This window comes from Lygodium microphyllum, chromosome 27, assembly GCF_053477565.2.
Source record: "Lygodium microphyllum isolate KBCC chromosome 27, Lygodium_microphyllum_v1.1.10, whole genome shotgun sequence".
Classification (NCBI taxonomy): Eukaryota; Viridiplantae; Streptophyta; class Polypodiopsida; order Schizaeales; family Lygodiaceae; genus Lygodium; species Lygodium microphyllum.
Window position 1 is genome coordinate 78,589,618 of NC_141161.1, and position 20,561 is coordinate 78,610,178.

Sequence of the window (20,561 nt, forward strand, 5' to 3'; positions counted from 1 at the left end):
ACTTGAGAATGTAGACAAAGGGCTTTGAGAGAGTACAAAATTTTGAAAAACAAAACAAAAATATAATGTAATACAAAATTAAATTGGCCTCTTTAAATATAAAGGGACTCGATGGCAGTGTCCAAAGAAGCTTCTTTTGAAAATGGGTGCTCAAATGGGACCTAGTTGTCTTGGTGTATGTACAACAAAAGCATATACGGATTGGTCTTTAGTTCAAGCACAAAGGTTGCACTTACATAGTGGGAGAAGAGAAGGGCTATGAACCAAGGTGCTTGATTGTAGTTAAAATGTGTAGAGCTCCCAATTGCAAGTAAGCAAAGAGAATGAAAGGTTGTTGGTAGTCGATCAAATGGAAGATGATGGATTGACTTGGCCAATTCCTATCAGTATAATAAGCAAAGGTTGACGAAAGAGTAGTGAATTGCTATTTTGATTGATGAAGATGGCCACTAATCGAAAACCAAACAAGTTATGGAAGCACATGTCTCATTACTATGATGCTTATGTACCCTTTAAGGTAAAGTAGTTCGTGGGGATGTCTTCTTGGCTCCCTTGCTCTTCACCATTGCAACACATCCCCCCATTCTAATTGATGGAGAAGATGGCCATTAATTGGCATCACTAACAACTTGTTGACAATATTGGAGGCAAGGACAAACAACTTGGATAAGGCTTTGGAAATATTGGGCGTGTTATGGAAGGGTGGCTAGAATTAGGATCAACCTACACAAATCTACATTAAAATTTATGATTGAGGGTTAGCGAACTAAACTAGGGTGGAAATGAAATTACAAATAGAGGTCAAATCTCACTATTTCCAATGGGCAATCATCAAGAAAATTGAAAGTGCCAACTATGTTTTGGAAAGAATTTCAAAAAAATAAGTTTACTAGAGCTGCAATGTATGTAGAATTTAGGATTCTGAAGTGTTTGTAACTACACAAGCAATGGATCTTGCAACTACACAAGCAATCAAGAAAGTCAAGAATATCAAGGCCTAATTTCTAGCTTAATCAACTCTTGGAAGAAGATTCTAAGAACATCAAGGCTAAAGAAAATCTCATCGAACATGGGTCAATGACCTTTCTCTTGCCAAAATAGCGGGTAAGGAAGGAATTTACTTGGCTAGGCAAGGATTTAGCGAAGTGCAACTCAAATGGAAGCATACAACCTTGTGAGGCAGCCAGAATTTTGTAGAGCCCACCTAGATCATGTACACTCTGGTGCAAGTGGTGTCCAACAAATGTAATATATCCAACTATCAAATGATACTCAAGCCAATTCTCAAATACTACCTTTCTTTGCTTAAAAGGTGAAAGTATCATAGCAACTAAAAACCAAAGGGAAGTGAAGTGGAACAATTGTGCAAAGCAAGGTAAGTTCATATAACCGAAGCAAAGTTCACAAATTCTCTACAAGAAAATTGGCCTTTGATTTTGCCTCCAATGCTAGGTGCTATCGTGACAAGAGATGGCTTCAAAAAAGGGGCTTTGTAAATGTATTGTGTAAGTGTAGAATAGACAAACCCCTCAAAACACCTATTTGAGGTTAGGTGCATTGTTGTGAGAGTGTAGCATGAAATCTTCCCTCCCATCATATCCAAGGAAATGACCCAACAATGGAATCTTCTTTGGATACATGAGGATGCAAGGCTTGTTCAAGAAGCTAGGGCTTCAAATCATAATAACTTTTACCTTGTAAGCCATGTGGGAAGCAAGGTTCAAATCAGTAGTTGAGACAAGCAAGATGGAGGTTAAATGGGAAGGTGTTCAAGGCTCAATGGTTTTGGAGTGTTGCTTGTAAGTTGGGAAAGAATAGGGAGAGAGACCTCCCCAAGTTATCAAAGGCAGCAGTATGAGTCAATCTGCCCTAAATTTTGGATCGTCTCTTATTTATTAATACAATCAATACCCTTTTGCATCTCAGATATGTTAGTCAAGACAGTGATGCTTCACAACATACTTTGAACAATGTGGAACCCAAACAAGGTTTTCAATTATCTTCATGTGTATATCACTTCAACTATTGCACTTTGAAATGCTCCACTAGAACTAGTGCATAGTTGAAGTGCATAATAGATGTGGTCTTTGGTCAGAACAAATATTTACTCAGGGTTACGGGGCTGCATATCACAATACTGACGACCCTTCTATGGGCTTCCTCAACATAAGTTTGAGATTCAAAGCAATCGAGTACAGACAATAAGCCTCATCAATAATTAAATGGGTATCCTGAATAAAGCGAGCTGGTTGCATGTGTCCACGACTCTTTTAGAGTGGACTTCGGGCTGATGATATCTTTTTCTGCTGCAGGTGTTTCCTAAAGAACTGTTTTTTCGGTGCAGAGACAACAAAGGATTGAGATACTGTAAAGAATGTACCCCATACTTCATCCAACCATGGGATTTTATTTTTCCTCTGTTCAATGCATCATGTTAAGACAACAAAAAATCAGTACTCTGCATACACAGCTCTGGAACATAACTTTGCTGTGTTCATCATTAAGCTTTCTTTCCTTTCAATTCTCTATCATCAAATACCTTATAGACAAAGCTGTTGTCATTATGATACTCCACAAAGCACACCAGGCTAGTTAGACTCTTCAGCAGATGAATCTTCTCCGCCAGCAGCTGCGCCTTTGCTGCTGTTGTACTCAGCCATTTCAGATGCATATCTTGTCTTGTCAGCTCTTGCACTGGCTTCAAACGGTTCTTTTTCTTCATCTGTGGATCCAAAAAAGAAGTTACTTAATATGCTGCAGTAACTCTACTGAGAGGACAAATGCTTGGTAACCGCATCTACCTGTCATCTTTTTCCATCTCTCTCCAAGAACCTTCCCAACGTCAGTAAACGCTAATCCTGGGTTAGTCTTCTTGAGATTCTGTCAAAAACAACATTTTCAATTAATTTTTACATAAAACAATATAAAATAGTCTCTACATAAGCCTCATCATTACAAAAGCAAATGTAAAAATATCAGAACAGTAGGCAAGGGATGACCTCTCTTTCAACTTGACAAAAGTACATGAAACTCGACATGGCTCTTTTAGGCGCATTTGGATCCTTCTTTTTCTTCTTCTTCTTCCTTCCATCTTCTTCACCATCTTTCTTCTTTTTCTTTGCTACAGGCTTTGGAGCAGCAGGCTCCTTCTTCTTTGGCTCTTTTTTTGCCGGCTTTTGAGAGGGGACAGGAAAACATAGTTAAGTACTCGAGGTTTAACTCAAGGTAAAAACATAGTATAAAAATCACTTGCCTCTTCATCTCCCCCCTCACTCGCGTCAGATTCTTCTTCCTCTGAATCATCAGTTGGAGAACCCGCATCGTCTTTCTCTGCAACAAAGTCCTCATCCTGACAAACACGTATGCACCAAAAATCAGAATCAAATCCCATACGAGTATCTTATAATGTTGTTTATTGGTGGCATTTACCTCATCGTCACTATCTAGGCCATCGCCAGCCCCACCTTCTCGGGCATTTTTTATTCGGTTGAGATGGGGATCCACTGCCTCATCATCTGACCCTTCTAAGACAGCAGAAACAGGACCTTGGACTTCACCCAGATTCAAGATTTTCAAATTCTTGGAGCTACAAATAAAGACGACAGTACATTAGCAATAAGTGGTTAAGAACTACGTGGATATCCCACAGGTTCACTGAACCTTCTACCAAGAATAGTCTCCAAGGCTTACATTTCACAGTACACATCTTTAGTTGGCTGTAGGATACACTAACCCCGGTTCAAAATTTGCAAGTGACAAACATCAAATTACTCTAGGCCAAACTGACTGCCAGCAGACAAGCTGACCTTCTAGCCAGTGTTACTGAACACCAGAGATGTCTTAGAGACCTTCTAGATTGTTGATTTAAAAAATAAATACTTAATCCATATTAAGGGACAAAAAAACCCTACACCAAGGAAATCCAAGTAGTCCCAGAAACTTTAGATGAGCTCCACAACCATGACAAGAAAACAAACTATCGAAGAGAACTTGCAAAACTGGAGCCCCAAAAACTCAGTCTAAAAGAAGTAGAGATGCATAAAGAATACTTACTTAATGAAATTGAAAAGATTATGGTATTCATTTCGCTGTATGTTGCGGAACTGATGCTCCTGCTCACTTTTGAGGCGAATTACTAGGTCAAAGTAATGAGAGGCAATGCTACTTGTACCAGCTGCCCCATGCCTTTCGAATTCAAGGTAATCTATCTGTAGATAGTTGAGTTTTTTAGACTAACTTCCAATCATTCAGCATGCAAATAATAATAAAACCAACCCAATGATCAAAAACAAACAAATATACCTCATCATGTAGTATGAGAGTCGGTGGCTTGGGCAGGAAAAAGAAGCCTTTCTCCAAAGGATATAAGATGCCATCCTCTGCCTTGAGTGAAGCCCTAACATGATATCCATCTTGACTGCTTCGGAATTTACCAGGCCGGGTTACTTTGGCCCCAGACAGACCTCGCAGGACTTTTGCAAAGACCTCCACTGCTAGACCCTGCATCATGAGTAGAAACAATCAAACAAAACCCTCAAACTACTTGAAACTGCCATTAAAGCAGCATGATAAAGCACATATAAATGCACACCTTATAAGAAGCTTCTAAACGATCCTTATACTTTGTATTCAGCAGCTCTTCACTGATAGTTAAATCACACTCAAAAATCTCTTCAGTGGAGAACTGGAGGAAAGAATCACCGTACAAAAAAGAGGATAATTAGTCAAAAAACAGAACATAATAGCACTAATTCTGATCATCATCCACAGCACAGCATAAGCAAAGCAGATACCTGCAAAACTAAATGAGGATAAAATGTTTGGCCCTTCCTGATTGGAGGATCCAGAGTAATAACCACGAAAGTTTGTGATTGATTAGACTGTAAGATGGAATATAGCGAATTAAAAGCTAATAAGTGCTTTCAAAACTGTACAGAGCAAAGTGAAACAGGATAATTTTCCAGATTGACTCAGTTCTAGAAAAAAAAATTTAAGACCTTACACAGGTTCTTTAAAATGGGTTGCACACAGCACCATTATAGATATCCATAACAGCACCAAGACAGAAACTTGTGCACTCCTAAAACTGAGAGTAACTTCATAATATAACTGCACGAGCAAAACCTTAACCACATGTTTTGCAGGTAAAAGAAGGTTTGGGTGTAGACATTGGGAAAAACCCACATACAGCACATTGTCTGTGCACATGGAAATGATCCTTGGTTTGATTATCTAGCACTCAAGAATTGCACTAAATAAAGTATCAACACACTTATAAGGTGTTATCAGGTACCTCCTGTGGCAACACATCAACACACTTGTAAAGGACCTATAAAGCCACATATGTTTAATGATCTATTAGCAAGCTTCCAAAATGTGATCTCTTGTCAAATTCAATAGCAAACTTCCAAGATGCAATTTCTTGCCGTTTTAAATTAGGTGTCTCATCAAAGGTATCCTGGCATGTCTACACATTCCTCTCTCCACATTATCGGATTGCTCCTTCTTCCATAAAGCTAACTGAGCAATCTGAACAGAACTTAAACAACAGTGACACAGGAGAAAGTAGGTAAATGTATGGCGGCCAATTTTCTTTTACAGTTCTAGAAGAATTAGGTGTCCAGAAACATGCACGAGAGATCACTCTGTTCTGTTGCATATGACTCCTCTTTCTAGATCTCCCCATCATCATGATTACTACTTTGTCCATAAAGCTCACTAAGCAATTCAAACAGAAACAGCACAACATGTGACACAGGTGAAAATCAGTGGGCTGTATAGCAGCCAATTTTCTGTTCCAGTTGTAGAGAGATTGATGTCCTGAAACATGCACGAGAGCTTACTCTTTCTTATTACATATAACTCCTCTTTCAATATCTCTCCCCAATCTTTTTAGTCACCCATGAAATCCCATATTGCTTATACAGTTAAGTGGAAATTTTGCAAGGCACAAACTTTCTTTTTAAATCCTAGACTAGACAAGATTATGTTTTGTTTTCCAAGGTTCAAAATTTTCCTTGAAATCAGGACATTCACTCTCCCGTATTTGATCCGTGCCCAACTTCTTGATTTGACTCTCCCCACTTAAAATTGGGCTGTATCCAGCCAAAATTTTGAATTTGGGCCTTTTCAATAGTTGCACAAGCCATTGAAGGTATAATTAGAAGTTTTGGACGCCAAAATCTGACCGTGCAAATCTGCTATTTTGGGATTCTTGTGGCATTTTCATAGCATCCATTCGTGTGGTGTCATCCAAGTCTATTGTTCTATATCAGCATGCATTCCTGATACGCAATCCCACAAAAAAAGGCTGTTGTTATTTGGAGCTGCTAGCATGGTGCATCATGTATGTGGATACTTTATCAATCTTTGGTACAAACTTCACGTCTGAGCATTAGTTTTTCTACACAGGAGGCACATGTGACTTTGGTATGTTGGCAAAAGCTTCCTTCAGCAGTCAGCTATAAATCCGTTTGTAGCAGCATATTTTCTCATGGTGGGTGATTCCACTCATCAGTCTTGCTTCTCCTGAACCATTTTTCTTACAATATGTTGCTGCAATCTCGTGCATGTAGAGGCATTATTAACTATATCAGTCACAACATTATGTTCCAATGCATTTGATTTGGACCTTTCTACCAGTTTTATTCGCCTTGTCTTTGTAAAGTAGCCTTGGACTTCTCATCTTCTAGTTGGAGATATGCATCACATCTTCTGGTCATGTTGGTCCAATTTTGTTTATGATCTTCAGTGAGACTGTCGGTGTATCTATCTTCAGCATTTAGATATTGAGATCCTGTGAAGGTATATCTTGAATCTCTTCTACTTTTCATCCACCATTTAACGGTACATTACCCATCTTGTTTTCTAACTTCAAATAGTAACTTCCTGAGTCATACCAAGTCATAAACAATCATTCTCCGTTCATTGAGCTTGAAAGAATTTGTTAAGTGGGTCATCTATAATGATGGCTAGTGTAACTTCCTTTGTAATGGGAACAACCTTTAGAGGGCATTTGTAAAGTGGATGCCCTTATGTGTGTCACCCATTGAGGACACTTTGCATCGCTTCTGTGCGACACCCTTAATGACACTTTGCATCACCCTATGCTTTGCACACTTTATGATTGGCTTAAGTGGTGGCAATACATGCACACACCTGTAAAGAAAGTCTGTGTCTGTCAAAGGATATACATATAATCAATGTATATCATTTAATCGCAAGCTTACAATATGTAGTCTCTCGTGCTTCCTTGCTCTCTTGGATTAGGTGTGCCTACACATAAACTTATTATGATTGTTTCTTAACCTGTTGTTTACCCTTACCACTCTTGACCCAATGCCAAATTATGCCAACGAATGTAATTGAGGAAAGTGTGCATCTCACTACAAGACCTACATATTTAGTGCCTTTTTTAGCATAAATGAGTCCAACAAATCCCATAAGAGAGAGTAAGGAAGTGCAACAAGTTACCTTTGGCAATACAAAAAGACGCACAACACTGCTATATTGAATTTTAAAATCATTTGCCTGCCCTTGAAGACGAAAGAAGGAAAGATGCATCTCCACACTATACCGGCCTCTGGAAATAGTCAGCCAAAAAAAAAGTGTTCAAGATGATTACTGTTATAAAATCCACCACATAAACCTCTTACCATCCCGACACATCCACACTGGGTAAAAATGACAAATATATCAATGCTAACCCATATCTTGTAATCAAACTTATTTATTTGGAGCATTCTGCAATACAATACTCTTTCCTTAACCCAAAGATTTACTGTGCAGTTGAAATAACTACACCAGTTCAGCACAAAAGGTATTTTACCTGGGAGTCAACACAGCAACCTCCTTGAACCAAGCAACAGCTTCTGCACCTGAAGGTCCAACATCTGCCATTGATAAAATCTTATCACGGAACACCTAATTTATACAATCAAGTGGTAAGTTTGCAGATGAATCAAACAAAATAAGCAGAGCTGCTCTCGTTCATTAAATTCTCTGATCACATAGCATGCAAGAGGGAAAACATGCAAAGCAATACCCTGATTAAAATACCTTATGTAAGAAATTAAAAAGGGCAAGCTGGAATGCACCAAAAGTAACAAGCCTAAGCATTCACACATCAGCTGACTGACTGTCACAAGAAACCGGAAGAGAGAGGAAAGGAAAAAAGAAAAAGATGTCTTGAATGTAAAGAAGCCCCATTAACAGATCACGGTTGTCAACAGGCAGGCATTGACTCTTTCACCCATATGACACACCCCAATAGGCTTTCACCCATATGACACACCGATAGGCTTGCCATAGAGCAAGTGCATGACCTGTCAGACAAGCTCAGCTCCCATGGACCGGATTTGGGCATGCAAGTTGAAGCAGAACCAGAGCTTCAATCACACCATTTGTTTGTGTTTTATTCAGGTAAGCCAGATTTACTGATTATTCACTGAGAATTTTTCACGATTCATTCCTCCTGCATTAGATTTCTATGCATTTGTGGTATCTGTGTTCAAAGAGACAACATGATTACGGTCTAACACCCATCCAATTCACTACTGTTTACAGTGGTGCCCTAATAGTGTCTATTGTTTCCAGTGGTTCCCTAAATGGTGCGTATTATACTTTACTATTGACCTTGAACACCCAGTTGTGGCTGTGCTCTCAACAAGGGCATCTCCTTCATAAATGGTCTTATCAGATTTCCTCATTGTCTTCTCTTTTGCACCTCTACAAGTTGAGTTCTCTGCTGTTTTCTGCCCTGAGTGCTGGTGAGCATGGTGAATTCATGCTTCTGCACATGAATAGAAAGATAAAAGCAAGAGTTCTTCCTGGCTTTGGTACTTGAAAGCAACCTTGACATCAAGTTGAAAACTGCTATTTGAGATGATCATACACAGAGATAGATATACATTCTCATTGATGAAGATACTGCTACCCAAGCGAAAATGGTGAGAGATTTACGGAAAAACACACACAAGACTGCACAGACCAGTTATGGTGGACCATCCTCATTTCGTTCATACTACCACTACATAGAATAGCTAGAAGTTCTCATGATGGACATTTGAAGGATGTCACAAGGAAAATAAAGGGTATTAAGGGTAAGCTCATCAAAGTGCAGTTGTTGCTGCAATTATTCACTATCCAGGTGTCACGTGGACATGATCCATCTTTAGAACTCTCTTTTGGCAGGTCCAAGACATTGCATGAGTTGTATGCTATACATAGTCAAGTCCATCAAAAGTCAAGGCTTTGTGAACAAAAAACAAAATTAATTTATGTGTAACTTTGGGTGCACATTTAATCAGTTTACTCTTAATGGTCTTTTATACAAATTTAATAAATTAATGGTTGAATAATTAACTTTCAAAGTTAAATTCATTTTTTCCAATCAAAAGCTGTCCAAATGCATTAAAAACAAGAAAAATGCACAAAAGGCATGAGAACACAGCTTTTCTTCATCACATGGACCATATCTCAGCAGATCATGGCTGCCGAATCTGAATGTAATGATCACTGCTGTTGCCCAGCTCCAGACAGTCCTAAAATCTGTGTTTTGTAGTTTCTGCACTCTGCCAGGCTGCCACATCATCATTCAGGCCTGGGTTTGCTGTTTAATCCCTTTCTTCTACCCATCGACATCCACTACTACATTTGCTATTGCCAAACACCTTCAAAGGCTGCATTGATGCATTACAGGATCCATCAGGAGTACAACACACTCTCCAACTCATACTCTCTACCCCGGTCCTCCAAACACACAAGCTCGGGGGTCAATATTCATTCATTGCAGAGTGTGTTTGTTGCATTCAGCATTGTATTCTATTCATATTCATTCATTTCATTATTCACTGAGTTCATTGTCTCTAAGTTACCCTAACCCTAACTATGTTCTATTATTAGTTTGCGCTTTGTCGTACGATTGTATTTGAGGTTCCATGTTAGGGAATTTCTTTACACCACGCTAGTTTTGCAATCTACAATGTTGGGAACATTGTGATGATGTTGGCAATGCTATTTCTTAGCAAATGCAGCAGATACAACAAGCAGTTCAGCCACCATCTGTGCAACCTAGTTATTTTGGAGGAGGCTCTATGTCTAAGCTATGGCAGCCAATGTCCAAGCTAGCCAAAGCCCTAGCAATGATGTACAGTTAGGCTTGCAAAGGAATGTGTTTATGAGTCTACAAACAATCAGCCTTCCAAAGGAATGTTTTTACGGGTCCGCAAACAATCTGCCTAGTGTTTTGTATGGGATCTTGCCACTCAACAAGCTTTCAAGTTAGGATGGAGCCCCATCTACAAAGTATGTTTGTAACAATATCTGGTAATGTAAATTTCAAACCATTGATTGAGGACGTTGGTCAGGCAGTTGGTGGTTCAAGTCAGCCTAGATTCTTGAAACCACTTGTCTTTGACAACCTTGACTCCAAAAAAGCAGGCAACTATAGAACTAGATTTAGTTTCTTTTCAATTTTTACATGAGGTTGGAGACACAGATGCTTGCTATATATTGATTTGTCTCAAGCTAATTTTGGCTTCTAGTAGTTGTCTCTATACATGCATGCATATGCACGTGCGTCCGTGTGTGCGTGCATGCGTGTGTGTGTGTGTGTGTGTGAGAGAGAGAGAGTTTCATGCAAACCTTTGAGAATTAATTTCAAATTCTATTGAAAACAGTGTTGAATAATTTCTATAAATTCCTTGGGTTAGAACAGAGATAGGGACCTATATGACCCAATTGGGAGCCTATAACCGAAACTCAAGCATATCAAAGTCAAGCTCGCACATAAGAAGGATTACTACCTTGGAACGTCGGCTATGTTGAGCTAAAAATGCATTAGCTTCACTTAAACAGCTCCAAAACATGCTTAATTAAGGAAGAAACCTTGTTTATGTAAAAGAAATGTGTTCCTAGAGAGTGTTTGTATCCCATAAGCACAAACCCCCTTGGGAGGGCCCAAACTTTTTATAAATAGATATGTTGCCCTCCATTCAACCCTAATCTCGTTTTTGCAGGTTTCATGTGTTTTCATCTTGCTACCCACACCCCTTTCATGGAGGGCATCGCAATCAAAGCTGTCCATTGCAATCTTCACTCGTCTGGCCCCCGTTTCCAGCCCTCTGTTATCAGTTTGCTACTGTTTCCAGCCAGGCGACTGCTATTGTCCATCATCTAGCTGTCATACAACTAGCCACGTCAATATAATGCTGCATTTGCAAGCCCCACCTGCCACCTTGCAGATTTTCTCTATTCTCCAGTTGTCACCATCATCTCCTCAGCCTGTCACTGCTGTTTTCTCTCTCCTGCAGCCTGCTCTTGCTGTTTTCTCTCTCCTCACCTACGTTTTTAGTCTCTCTCTCTCTTAACCTATGTTTTTAGTCTATCTCTCCTACACTACCGTCTACATCAATTCCAACCTTCCTTGGCTATGTTTGCTAGTGTTCGACATCCAGAGGCTACCTTGCTGCAATTCAAAATCCGTTCGAAGTACCATACACTCTCCAGCTCATTACCCCTACCCAAATCCTTGAGATACAAGAGTTCGAGGTATAGTATTCATTCACTGCATAGTGTGTTTGTTGCATGAGCATTGTATATTCAATAGCCATATCACTTCATGCATTCTCTATTTTCATTGTCTCTGAGTCACCCTAACCCTAAGTGTGTTCTATCGATCTATGCTTTGTTATACGGTGTTATTTGTGTTTCTATGTTAGGATATTTTTTGCACATGGTATCAGAGCCGAGTTCTCTAAGAGAAACCTAGGTCTTGATCTGAAAGCTCTACACAAGAAGCAAGAACAACAGAAGGACAGATAACTTCGAACACTACTTCCGCACCACTTCTCACATCCAAGCTAAATCCATTGAGGAACGACTCGAAGTGGGCCTCATAGCTTGCTTCACAAGCTCTGGATATAATCAAATAGACATTGGACTACCATGGAGTTCCACAACCTTACAAGATCACTGCAGCTAAGTACGATCTCATGTTGATGCATACAGCCCAACAATAGATAGAAGGTAAGTCTAAATTTCACCCTTTAGATTCGGTGCACCGATCTACTAATCATGCAAGAAGGGTAGAATCTCCACTTAGGACTGGCTATCCGCAAGTGAAAACTGGCATAGAGTACACTCCATTGCCTTCATATTTATTCTCTCCGGTGCAGGTATATCTACCATTTCAATTTCTATTAATGATACTTCCCCTTCTATTTGTATGGATGATTTTCATGTTGAAGGATGCATGCAAAACAATTTCTAGTTTATGAATAATGAGGAAGACATATATTTATTTATGAACTCAAGACTAGGTAAGCAGTTGAACAAGAAATTGTGAGTACTTGTTCCCCTTCTGTTCCTTCAAACAATTTTGTTTTCAAAGGTCAAAATGAAGCAGATGCATCTTCATCATCATCATTTCAATTTAATGCACTTAATGGACAAAAGAAACCCACATTATTTTCCACATCTACACCTATTACAAATCCATTTAATCTCCCTCTCATCCCACCCTCTTATTCACTGCCACATCCTTTTAACCTCCATTAAGTGCACTGCATGTTGCATCTCATGTAAGATCACATGCGTTTTCATTCACCACACCAAGGGGTTCTTCAAACTTAGGCACAGTTGTTAGGACCTCATATCTTCTTCAGCTAGGTGGTGTTCCACCTCTTTCTCACACACTTTCGAGATCATTGCAACCTAGGTATTTTTCCAAGTCTCTCCAAAGTGTGAATCAGTTGGTGCCACAATTTGCCTCTATGGCATTACCTAATGGACCCTCTGGTCATTATGTTGTATCCCCACCGATATTTGGACAGGGCTTACGTGTCTCAGTGCCTCCACCTTCACCGACACCTTATAAAAATATTCATGTTTCACTGCCTCCGCATCAATCGGCACTCATCAGACACTCACAACCTATTTCTGCCTACCCACCTCTTCCCCCTCCTTATCAGGCACCTCCACCACTGCTATCTTATCCTCCACATCCATCTTACCCCACATTCTCGATACCTCCTGGTTCTAACTCATCTTCCGCCAAGCATGCATGCGATGACAAGACTCATTTTAACTCGTCAAACTTCACAACTTGGTCAAACTTGATGAGACATATCCTTGACTCACAGAACCTATGGAATCTTGTGCAGGCTTTAGAGCCCCAATCTGATCCCGCACTTGTTCCATACAAGGTCGTCCGCTCATGGAAGGCTAGGAATGCCTCTACTATTGTCAAGCTAATACAGAGCTTGTTGCTTGAGTTTCATTCTCAGTTTCAACATTTTAACTTGGCATCAGAGCGATGGGCACACTTGACTGAACGCTATACGGCTCGGGATAGGACCCATCGAACAAATCTTGATCATGAGCTTCAGAACTTCGAAATCTCTAAGCGGAATGACTTGAAAGTCAAGCTGGCTAGAATTAGTATCTGCTTGCCAAATTCTCCACTACAGGGACTCCTAAGTCCTCTAACGATCAGATCACATTGTTTCTTAACAAGCTGCCGCATAAATACTTCAATTTTGTGCAACAACTGGTTTCTCTACCCAATTTACCCACATTCTATGAATGTGAGCATCAACTATTGCGTTATGCACGGCTGTTCAGTCAGTTTCATATGAATAATCCCTCAGAGGGGACTCTTGTTGCTCATTCTCAAAAGGGGGGCAGCAAGGGAAGGGTAAACAAAATCAAACTTCAAATCAAACTCAAAATCAAAATCAAAATCAAGCAAGAGAATCATAAGGAAACTCCCAATGTCAACTCAAACCTAGGTGGCAGAATGTACCTAAGAAGAATAGGTATTCTCAACATTGTCAAAAGACTGGCCATTTTGACGTTGAGTGTCGATCAAAAGCAAGAGACAAGATACCAAAACCCAAGTCACAGACCCCCGCTCCTCAGTTGACAACCCCCCATCAGGGAGGCACGATGATAGCAAGGAGCAATGGAAAGGTCATACTCACACTGCCACCAGTCAACCATCTCAATTGACAACGTTCTCAACTCCAGAGGGCTTGCCTGACTGGTCTGCAAAGGCCCACATCGTCTTCGTAGAGACATCCAATGCGAGTCTCGTCCACATCTATGAGTCGCCTCTCAACGAGGTTACCCAGGGCCCACTCGTCACAGCCAAGCACATTAGTACATATTTGGATCATGGAAAGTGAAGCTACACATCACATGACTCCTATAGAAGACATCTTCCATACCCAAGCCCCTGCAACCAGACCGATCCACGTAGAAAACAACTCCTCAGTCAAGATCCAAGCTCAAGTTTGCATCAGTTTTGCCACTAACAAGGGTCCGGATCTGGCTATATGCGTCTTCCATCAGGCACTCCTTGTGCCACCTCTCCTTTCTAGGCCACAAAGAACATTCTGCATCGGCTATCAGAGTACTATGCTCAAGGCAATAAGACGCATCTGATGCGCACTAAGTCCTTTTGAGCACATGGAGAATCGATTGGCACTATAACCTCCTGAGGATTGTCGCAATGCCAGCGGCAATCTTCTTCCACTTATTTTCCAGTATGGTGGCTTCCACGACCTACGGATCTACAGTCTGCTCCATCGAGAGACGGCGATTGTTTGATACCGTCTCCTCGTCAATCCGCTCCTTCGAGAGACAGTCTTCGGCTACCCAGTCCGCTCCTCTAAGAGACAACGACTGTTGCCCACCTCTTGCTCATTCTAAGCCCCACCATTTCTCACCCTCGACTACTCAGGTTCAAGAGGCTACCTCTGGGAGCTCTTCAACACCCCACATACCTTCTTCGGCACGACCGACGGCACTTCCTTCGTCATCAGACATTTCGGAGTCCATGATCCATGAGTTTTTGGATTCCCTATCTACTTCAGAGGGGGATTCAAAGGGGGATGTTATTTCTTTGCCCTTAGAGAGGGCATTTACTTCTTCTTCAACTTCAGTGGGAACCCCTCCACCTCCCACCTCAGAGGGGGAAACTACACCACATGGAGTTCTTCACCCATCCTCTACTTTCTTGGGGTGGCTGTCTTCAACCAATCATCTCTTCTACTGATATCTAGGATCTCGAGGATCTACCTAGATCGGGACCTCGGAGGTTCAGCTGTGACTTGGTGACGAGGCCTTCATATTCCTTCTAGCATGGATGCACGAAACTAGTGGCCTCTCTCCTGAGGTTGAGTTTCGGGTTCTCTAGTTCACTCTGTCTACTGTTCTTTACTACAAGTTCCCTTTCCGGTGGAAATCTTGGATCTTAAGGATCATCTATATCTTCCTTCTCTTCTCTTCTTGCCTTGGTCACTTGGTCAGCATGGAGTCACCTCTCGAGATCGAGTACGGGCATATCCTTATGGTTCTTGGCACCACACAAAGTCCGACATTCCTCTATGCATTGCATATTTTCATCATCTTTATACTAGGGCGCTTGGACAAGTGAGCAATTTCCCCACGAGGGACACTGTCCAAGTGGCACCTGCTACATGAGCATTCTTCAACATTTAGCATTGCATCTCCACCTCACTCTTCTCTTGTTTCCCTTTTTGGGCCTGAGAGGAGATGTTGAGAAACCCTTCACTCGCAGTTTGCATTTTTGCGTTTTGCGTTTGGGGTTTGCAGCCCCAAAAAGGGACACCATCCTAAACTGACTATGCCTATTTATCGACCACTCATTCATTCATTCCTCACAGCTGATTCATTCAGTCCATCACCTCTTCTCTCCAGCCTCTCCATCGCCCTCACACCCCTTCAAGAGGACATTGCGGTTCGTGGTTCGAGGTTGTCTTCATCATCCTCCTTGTGCTTTGGCACCCTTGTTCCCTTGTATCACATTCACTCCATGATTCAGAACTTCATCATTTCATTCATCAGAGTTTATTCTCTCTTCTCTTCTCTTCTCTATGTTTTCCGAGTTCACTCCGTATTCCTCCCCGCAAACCCTATTGTCTCGCTGGTATGTCATCTTTTGACACTAGACGCTATCCGCCTAGAGTTTATGCCTTCATCAGACAATTTTGCAAACATTTTGACCAAAGCGATCAACCAGCTGGTTCTTCAATACATTCTATCGAGGATCAGCTTGGATACACCCTCCCCTACTTCTTCAAATTGACGGGGAGAGGGTGCTTCCTTCTTGCTTTTCCTTCCAGTTTAAGCGGTGGCAACTACTTCTCTTGATAGTGACAATGATGATGCTTACAATTTTTAGACATTCATTCATTTATTTATTCTTTTGTATTGTACTTATAGACATTTGTAACTTCATCCGCACTGTTATAATGATATGATTATAAAAGGGCACTTGGGCAAGTAAATAATTTTCCCACAAGGGCACTGTCCAAGTGACACAGCTGCATTGCATTTTACGTGACATGACATCTTGCATCTCCCTTTGCATAACCCCATGCTCATGTAAGCATACATCTATGCGCATTTATCCCTTTTCGGTCTTTTGAAGTGGTCGACTCTAGATCCACCATATTCGCAGCATTAAACATGGCAATCTCCAAGGCAGTTCTCCCTAGCTTGCTTGCTTGCTTTGCTTGTCTTGCTTTCTTCACATCTTTGCTATATTTGTCTCCCCACATCTTAGTCATTCTCCTTCTTCACCGACGCCCAGTAATGGTAGGGATAGTATGCTTGTTTTGTGAAGATCTTGGGTCTTACTATCCCTTCTCTCTCCTGTTTGAGGCACGGATACTCAATAGGATAAAATTTGTTTTAAAACCCTTACTTAATGTTAAATCTATCAAAACTACACAACCCTTTTTTTATAAGTCCATAGTTTATTCCATCCGCCTTTGCAAGACTTGGTAAGCCACTGGGCAACTACCATGCACCCTTTGTCTGATACCTTGGTCTCTCTGGGGTGACCTTTTTTTTTAGAGAGGCGTGATCTTTTTTTTTAAAAGTCCATGGCTAATTCCATCCGCCTTTGAAAGACTTAGTAGGCCATTGGCCAACCACCATACACCCTTTCTCTGATGCCCTAGCCTCTCTGAGGTGATCATTTGGGCTCCCTTGGTAAGATAACCATCGCCTCTGTATTCTTAGTAGACCACTAGGTAGTCAACGCGCACCCTTTATCTAATACTCTGGCTACTTTGAGATGGGATGCCTTTGGGTAAAAGATAAAGAAAAAAAGGAGCTTGACTGGCCTCCTTGTGGTATCATTGTTGGGCCTGAGAGGGGGTGTTGAGCTAAAAATGCATTAGCTTCACTTAAACAATCCTAAAACATGCTTAATTAAGAAAGAAACCTTGTTTATTTAAAAGAAATGTGTTTCTAGAAAGTATTGTATCCCATTAGCACAAACCCACTTAGGAGGGCCCAATCTTTCTATAAATAGATATGCTGCCCTTCATTCAACCATAATCTTGTTTTTGCAAGTTTCAGATGTTTTCAGCTTGCTGCCCACGCCCTATTCGCGGAGGACATCACAGTCCAAACTGTCCATTGCAATCTTCACTCATCTAGCACCTATTTCTAGTCCTCTATCATCAGTTTGTTGTTGTTTCCAGCCAACGACTGTTGTCCGTCATCCAACTATCGTACAACTTACCACGTCAGCATACTACTACATTTGCAAGCCCCAGCTGCCACTTTACAAATTTTCTCTCTCCTCCAATTGTTGCCATAATCTCCTCAGTCTGTCCCTATTATTTTCTCTCTCCTACAGCTTGTATTTGTTATTTTCTCTCTCCTCACCTGTGTTTTTAGTCTTTCGCTCCTCACTTGCGTTTTTTAGTCTTTCTCTCTCCTGCATTGCCATCTGCATCAAATCCAACCTTCCTTGGCCGTGTTTGCTAGTGTTCGACATCCGAAGGCTACCCTACTACGATTCAAGATCCATTCGAAGTACGACACACTCTCCAACTCATTACCCCTACCCTGATCCTTGAGATACAAGAGTTCGAGATACAGTATTCATTCACTGCATAGTGTGTTTGCTGCATAAGCATTGTATAGCATTGTATATTCAATAGTCATTTCACTTCATTCATTCTCTATGTTCATTATCTCTGAGTTACCCTAACCCTGGTCCCTAACTATGTTCTTCTATCAGTCTGTGCTTTGTCGTACGGTGTTATTTGTGTTTCTATGTTAGGGTATTTTCTTCACACGCTACATCCATCAAAGGATTATTACCTTGGAGTGTGGACTAGATCAATCAAAACACACAATTACAATCAAAACGATGGCAGGATAATAAAAACTTTGTGCAATATGCATGTGTCGACTGAAACTCTATATACATATATCTTTGCATTGAACTTTTAAATTGGGATTCCGATATTGTAAAAGTGCTCAAAAAGAGCTTTCATGTGGTACCCACATTGGGAGTGCCCAAAAATTTTAGGAGCCTCAGAATGGTCTAAAATAGGCCCAAAATTACACAAACCATCATAAAAACAATGGAGACTTCAAAAGCAAGCATTGAGTATATATCCTTGCTAATATAGCATCTAAAAATGTTTGTGTTTGCATTAAACACCTAAGAAGCCTTTTTTCAAACAGCCATCCTCATCCAAGTCCTTGTGCAATATGTGGCACACCAATAACATCCCAGACTGTCAAGACCTAAAGTGCCTTTTCCTCCTTCGGAACAGTGCTACTGTGCCTACAAGTTCAGACATTTTCACCTTGTAAACCAACTAAAGAGAAGGTATTTACAGAGCTAGAAGGCAGACAAAACAGGTCTGAGGAAATAAAGTGATAATTGGCAAATAAACCACAAGGTGACATCAAGCTAGCTTCCAATCTGCTTCTCAGGTTGAAAATCTGATTGACCAGATGTTTGTTGAAAACACCTAAACCTCCAAAATGTTGCTTAAAATAAGCTGCTCTAATTGAGCATGCTTTTCAGGATTTAAATCTGCTGCGTACAAAGCTGTGGCTGCCTGTCTGCATGCACGACCTTATTGAGCTCACATGCTGCTACCATCCAGATCTTGCTCATAATTGCACACATGCATGCGTGCACACGAACATACGCTTATAAATGCATGCTTGCATGCATAAATATATATGTAAATATATAGGAGGCATGTATATACAGTGTATATAGAGCACATGTGCAGAATGTGTACATATATACATGTTACATGCACAGCATTAGTGCATACATATGTACCTATGTATAAGTGCATATGTGCTGCACATGTACATAATGTGTGAATGTTTGTGTGTGTGTGTGTGTGTGTGTGTGTGTGTGTGTTTACATGCAACTCTCGCTAACAAAACCAAGGTGTTCAAACCTCGTGTACTCCTGCATGAAAAAAAACTCTCTTTGTAAGAGTGGAGTTGTAAGAACAACCTGCGCAGGTGGATGATTCTCATCACCAACATACTGTGTATTTGTACTAGGAATGTGAAAACTCATTTCCATCAAGCAATCCTTCTGAAGAAAACAAAACACTGTATTAGGATAGCTGCTTGACTGCAAAGTAGTGTTAGCACTTGAAAGTAGAACATTATAAACCTCATTAGCACCAGCAGTGTCATCAACATGAAACTCCAACAAAACATCATTTTTGCCTTGCATCTGTGTCTGTGATACATCTGCCAAAGAAAACTCAAAAGCTTGTTTGCCACCAACCACGAATGAGAGAATATTTCCTGTAACCAGAAGTGATCAGTAGTACATAAACAGGACATTAATCATGTCAAACAACTGCTGGTTTCAGGTGGAGCAAATAAAGAAGTGTAATAAGATGAAACCACTACCATCCAAATCAGCTTGTCCCCAATTTCTGCCACTTACAGACAGAGGCTTGTCCTCTGGTGTGACCCCCATGTTTGCAGACATGAAGCTAGATAGTGTGGATACATCCTGATTTCGAACCAAATGAAGGGTAACACATTAAACAGCATAACTAGAACAATCAGACATGTCAGTACAATGGTACATTTTTAATTACAGTACACCTGCATGACAAAATCAGACTTGCCATAAATACAAAGACAGCAATAAGCAGTGTACCTGTTCTTTGAAGCCATTAAATTTGACACTCGATCCTGCTCTTAGCTGAAGAGCAAGCTGATAGCCTCGGGGCACCCGGGTCCAACTCAGACTAGATATGTCAGCCTTCGAGACCTCTACCACTTTGCCACCCCCAGACTTCCTCCACAAGAACCCGCCTGGATAAATCTTTAATTGCCCTGCATTCTGAGAGAGGTAAAAGAAACAAGTCAGGGACCAGATTGTGTCCCTGGACATCCCTAGAACTTCAACATACTGTCAGAACATGCACATGTGAACATGTGTACAAGGGAACAGCTCCAAACAAAGGTAAATGAGGAATAAATACTGATACATATGAATTATGAGATGATGGCAACATTAGTGAAAGTCCAAACAAGAGCAACAATGGCCAAAGGAAAATGGGGCTAGGTCTGCCTATAGGCATACACAAGTACAAGACACTAATCCGAATATTGTCCTAAGTTCTAAAGTTGACAGAGCTCCTAATACATAGTCACATGGCTAGAAACATATAGAAGGGACAAGACTCCTTTTTGCAATGGGAACGAGGACACTATATACATTTAGGGATGCCATG

At 40.8% G+C, this 20,561-nt stretch overlaps 1 protein-coding gene across 1 annotated transcript in view; it reads right to left on the reverse strand.

Annotated features, from left to right (window-relative positions):
• Positions 1 to 1,976: 1,976 nt before the first annotated feature.
• The window catches only part of HMG (high mobility group), a 35,814-nt gene continuing 17,229 nt past the window's right edge, over positions 1,977 to 20,561 (reverse strand). Inside the window, exons 2-17 of the mRNA XM_087669806.1 lie at positions 19,982 to 20,167; positions 19,726 to 19,831; positions 19,481 to 19,617; positions 19,316 to 19,399; positions 7,829 to 7,923; positions 7,474 to 7,582; positions 4,794 to 4,880; positions 4,592 to 4,684; positions 4,303 to 4,500; positions 4,054 to 4,208; positions 3,430 to 3,586; positions 3,254 to 3,349; positions 3,000 to 3,173; positions 2,802 to 2,880; positions 2,540 to 2,722; positions 1,977 to 2,417 (exon numbers count right to left, since the gene is read on the reverse strand). Of these exons, the coding sequence (XP_087525932.1) occupies positions 2,589 to 2,722; positions 2,802 to 2,880; positions 3,000 to 3,173; positions 3,254 to 3,349; positions 3,430 to 3,586; positions 4,054 to 4,208; positions 4,303 to 4,500; positions 4,592 to 4,684; positions 4,794 to 4,880; positions 7,474 to 7,582; positions 7,829 to 7,923; positions 19,316 to 19,399; positions 19,481 to 19,617; positions 19,726 to 19,831; positions 19,982 to 20,167 (1,890 nt within the window). The 3' untranslated portion in view covers positions 1,977 to 2,417; positions 2,540 to 2,588. The remainder of the gene's footprint in view (positions 2,418 to 2,539; positions 2,723 to 2,801; positions 2,881 to 2,999; positions 3,174 to 3,253; positions 3,350 to 3,429; positions 3,587 to 4,053; positions 4,209 to 4,302; positions 4,501 to 4,591; positions 4,685 to 4,793; positions 4,881 to 7,473; positions 7,583 to 7,828; positions 7,924 to 19,315; positions 19,400 to 19,480; positions 19,618 to 19,725; positions 19,832 to 19,981; positions 20,168 to 20,561) is intronic.